The following is a 4,477-nucleotide window of genomic DNA, read 5'->3' on the forward strand; positions in this document are numbered from 1 at the left end:
GGGATGGTTGAGGCAGCTTGGGGAAAATGATCTCTTGGAGGGACGAGGAACACCACTTCTGTTTGGTTTTGCTCCCACCTTCCCCGCGAGGGGTGAGAACCCAGAACCAGCGTGATGGTCCAGCATGGCTAAGAGGCTCACATCGAGTCGAGACGTCCTTGGAGAGCTCTCGCTGGTTCTGGCCGGCGCCCCTGGGAATTTCAATTGGAAAGAACCAACAGACGGCTTATAAAACGGTGTTTAACGACACGTGTATAGATGTTTCTAGGAACACTTGTGTGGTCGTAGAAATATTACTTAAATACAAAGTCGTAGAAATATTACTTAAATACCAAGAAGGTGTCACGTGGCCTGATTTTTATTCATGATAGTGAAAGAAGACTCTAAAGCTGCATATAAAGGAGCGTGCTGCTGTCAGCTCCTGGGCAAATTCTAGAGAGGACCATTAAACCAGTGGTCTGGGAACACTTGGAAGAGAAAGCAGGGGTGACTGGGAAGTGTGGGCCCCCTGAGAAACAGTCACGTCAGACCAGACTCTCTTCTGTTCCACTTTTTAATAGAGTGGCGAGTTCAGGGCTTGCTGTGGCCGTGGCTTGCCTGGGCTCCCGCCAGGCATTCGATGGGCTGTGGGTGGGGAGATCGTGGATTCAGGCGGCTTGTAGCTGGTCACGTGTTGCTGTCCATCTTGGCAGTGCCCACATCAGAACCTTTGCAGGGCTTTTTCGGACACGTATCTTTGGGCCTCACCCATGTCTGTTGACTCTTCAGAGGTATGGCTCTGGGGAACCACCGGAGAGCCTGGGCTCTGTGCGGAGGTCCATGGAGGCACCCAAAAGCCTCCCAGCCCTGACCTCGCCCTGCTCAGCATTTTCCATGTTTGATAAGGGGCAGAGACGGACGGGCGGGAAGCACAGTGGTTAGAGACTAGAGACTGAGGCTATGCTGGCTGGGTTTGGATCCCAGCTCTGCCATTTACTATCTTCTGACCTGCGGCAAGTTACATCCCTGCCCTGTGCCTCATCATCGGTGGCCTCATCATGAAGCAGAGACAGCAATAAGAACCGAAAGGATGTCGTGAGGGCTAAATGAGCCGCACGTATAAAAGCTTAGGTCAGATCCTGGCCTACAGGTGCTCAACAAATGTTCGCTCTTATTACAGTTACAGATGACAGATGCTCGTATAGGGAGTGATTCACTAAATATATCCCAGAATGGAAGTGGCTACCTTCCGGTCTGGTGAGTCATTCATCAGAAGAGATGTCGATGCAGATTGTCACTCAGCACCAGATTAGAAAGCGGGAACGCACGGGAGGATCTTTAAAGAAGTCCTGACCCTCAGAGATCATGGGTTTGTGTTTGAATACGAGGCATCGAAGGGGAGTCGGGTAGCAGAGGCCCCAGCATTATTAGCGGAGGGCTCAGTGCCGCTATCCCATTGGGCGTGGGGGGAGGAGGCACGTCTTGAAGCTGCGGGTGCTTAGCACGCCCCTGTTTTTGATTTCATGGCTATCAGGAGCAAGGGAGCTTGGTGCGAGATGATAGAAATTATGGGAGATCCCATTGTCTCTAAGTCCCCCTAAACGCTGCAGCTAAGAAAGGAGGCACAAGCCTTGCGATGAACCTCTCACTTCGTCCCACATTCAGTTGAGAGCCGTTTGCTTTGCATCTATACCCGTCCCCTCCCCACCTCCCAGAGCCTTTAAGAAAGCTGGCGATGAGCACGTGCCTTACATGAGTGGGAATAATCCAGGAGGAAGCCGAGTCCTGCATTTGAATTGCCACAACCAAGATCCCAGAAAGCACCTGTGGGTAGGAAAATAATTTACGTACCATTCCATCTGTGGGAGGGAGAACCAGGAGCCCGAAGATATTGGGAAAGTAAAGTTCTCCTCATGCCAGGCGGGAATCCAGTGGAACCCAGGGGAGGCCTTTGGATGTCGCAGGGCACAGTGTGGGAAGAACAGAGAGACCCTGTCTCTGGTTACGCTGGGTGGTCTCAGAATCCTTCTACAAACTTAATACATAGGAAGAACTCCAAAGAGATTCGGTTTATATGGGTTGTATCTACTAATATTTATTATCTTAGAAACGAAAACTAAGAATATTTAATGTAAATTCATTTATTTAAAAATCACAATAAGCTCATTGCATGTTAACAAAATAACGTATTTTTATGAGAAATGATTATATCTTCCAAAAAGAATTATCGAGAAAAGCGGCATTGCTTCACATTCTTGCAGATCTCTTTAATGGCCGGCTTACTCGAAGACGGCCACATTCGCAGATGGCTTCTGCAGTCAGTCTGTTATGACACCCCATGTCACATAAGGTCAGACACGTTCTGCATATGCTAGTAAGAGAAGCAGAGTGAAAAAGGCAAGTCGCCTCTTAGTGTTATTACGAAAAGAGTTCCGGCCTGGCAAGCCTCCCCTCTGGGGACTGACGGGCTGCAGTGGCCACCTCTGTGCCCTTCTGATCTGGCTTTGCCCTTTCTCTAACGCCTGCGTGAAAAGGCGGTGGCTGGTGAGGTACAGGGCAGCTGAGCTTGGTTCAAACAGTTTCTTTGCAAGGATGGCACGTAATTCACACTCCCTCAAACGCGAGGCTAATCCAGAGGGCACTGGATATGCTCGTGCACCAGCCTGTTCTGCCAGTTAGCAATAGAAAAAATGCAGTTTATAGTCTACTCCCCCCACCCCCAAGAAGTTTTGAAATGAGAAATTTTGGATGAATTGTCGATTTGGAGCGAGGAGGGCCTGGCATCATTTCAATAAGTCACAAGAATTAGATTTTATTAATATTCTATGTTGCGTTAAATCTGCATGTATTAGGTTCTTCACCGTGAGGAAGGAAGCCCCGGATAGTGTGGGGAGGGGGCAGGGAGGGGGAGCGGCAGGAGGATGGAAGAAAGCCCCTTGAAGGCAGGCGTTGAGTCTCAGTCATCTCTGCCCTCCATCCCCTTCCCATTGATCTTCACCAGGCGGTCTGAGTTCCAGGTGAGGGGCGTGGGAGCACGATCCAGGTGTACCTGTCCAGATGTGAGTCACTGGCCCATGAGAGGAAAAGCGAAAACAGTGCAAGCACTAGACACTCATTAGCAGAGTGATTTATTAAGAACTGATGAGGGCTCTCTGCTCCCAGGCAGCCATTATTCACAAAAACATTTTTCCTCGGCGTCTAACTCCATCACGCTTAAGTGCCCATTATTCCGTGCTCGTCCCCATGCCTGAAGTTCTGTGAGAAGCAGGCAGGTGTGGGATTTGATCAAAATATACCAATCTCTGTTGACAGAAGGAGGGCATTCATTTCAAGTGAATGAAGGTCATGGTTAATAATGCATGGGGCAGTAGGTCTGGGCCTCCCTAGGCACTACATCTTCTAGAAGGATATGGCCTTTCCCCAGTAGGGGCTGTTTGGGCAGTCTGAGTTTCTGTGTATTTTAACTCCAAATGCAGGTGCTTGGAAACCAAGTGCAAAGGAGCCTCTGTCAGTCCTGGTGAGGATGTTCTTTTTTTTTTTTTATTATTATTTGTTAAAATTGCAGATTTACATGTAGTTGTAAGAAATAATACAGAGAGAGCCTATGTACCCTTTACCTAATTCCCCCAATGGTGACGTCTTGCAGGAAGGTAGTACACCATCACAACTGGGACTTTCTTAAAAGACTAGGAGGACTCCTGAGACCCCGGAAGGGAGAGGCATTGAGGATGGTGTGCTGCGCCCCCTAAGAAGGACTCCCCACAGACAAGAGCCTGGAAGGCGTGGGATACATCAGGGCTCCCCAGTTGGAAGTGGCAGGTGTCAGTGCAGATTCTAGATGCCCACCTCTCGGATCCCTAACCCGCACGAGGGCACCACCGGCTTCCAAGGTCGCAACGCTCTTTCTCCTGTTACTTTTTATATTTTTGTTACTATTGGAATAAAAATGTATATGGCACTTAGTGACTTCAAAACAAGAGCTATTCTAAATGTGCTCTATACACGGGAGCCATGGCTATTTTCATTATAAAATTTGAAGACGAAACCGAGGTTTGCCAAAGACAGCTTCCTGGGCAGGACAGGCGAGACGCCGAACCAACCGTGGGAACGTCGGCACGGAGGCCAGAGTCATCCTAGTTCGTGGGGTAGTTGGTGGCGCAGCAGGAAGTGGGTCCGAGTCAGCCGAGTAGGGACGGGGAATGCAGAGTCGTGACTGGCTGGCCTTGTGCTCTCTGTGGCACCTGGGAGCCACCGTACATTCTTAAGCTGGAAAAGACGTACCGAAGGCCACCCATGCGATGGAAGGCAGGAGGGAGTGGAGGGGAGGGTGGGAAGGCAGGAGGAGAAGGCAGGGGTGGACGCGCAGGGCACAGCCTGGGGGGCTCCCCGGGTCCCCTGCGGCCCAGGCCGTGTGCGGCCTGGACGGGGTCACTTCTGGGCTGCCAGGATGGAGAGAGACTGGTTGACCTTCACCATGGCGATGATGAGGAGGCCGCTG

At 50.4% G+C, this 4,477-nt stretch overlaps 2 protein-coding genes across 2 annotated transcripts in view; one reads left to right on the forward strand and one right to left on the reverse strand.

The window, feature by feature from the left end:
• KCNIP1 (potassium voltage-gated channel interacting protein 1) overlaps window positions 1-4,477 on the forward strand; it is a 263,099-nt gene that overhangs the window by 11,944 nt on the left and 246,678 nt on the right. The window lies entirely within an intron of this gene.
• Window positions 4,408-4,477, reverse strand: part of KCNMB1 (potassium calcium-activated channel subfamily M regulatory beta subunit 1) — a 5,851-nt gene continuing 5,781 nt past the window's right edge. Inside the window, exon 4 of the mRNA XM_006906509.1 lies at window positions 4,408-4,475. Within this exon, the coding sequence (XP_006906571.1) occupies window positions 4,408-4,475 (68 nt within the window). The remainder of the gene's footprint in view (window positions 4,476-4,477) is intronic.

This window comes from Pteropus alecto, unplaced genomic scaffold, assembly GCF_000325575.1.
Source record: "Pteropus alecto unplaced genomic scaffold, ASM32557v1 scaffold40, whole genome shotgun sequence".
Classification (NCBI taxonomy): Eukaryota; Metazoa; Chordata; class Mammalia; order Chiroptera; family Pteropodidae; genus Pteropus; species Pteropus alecto.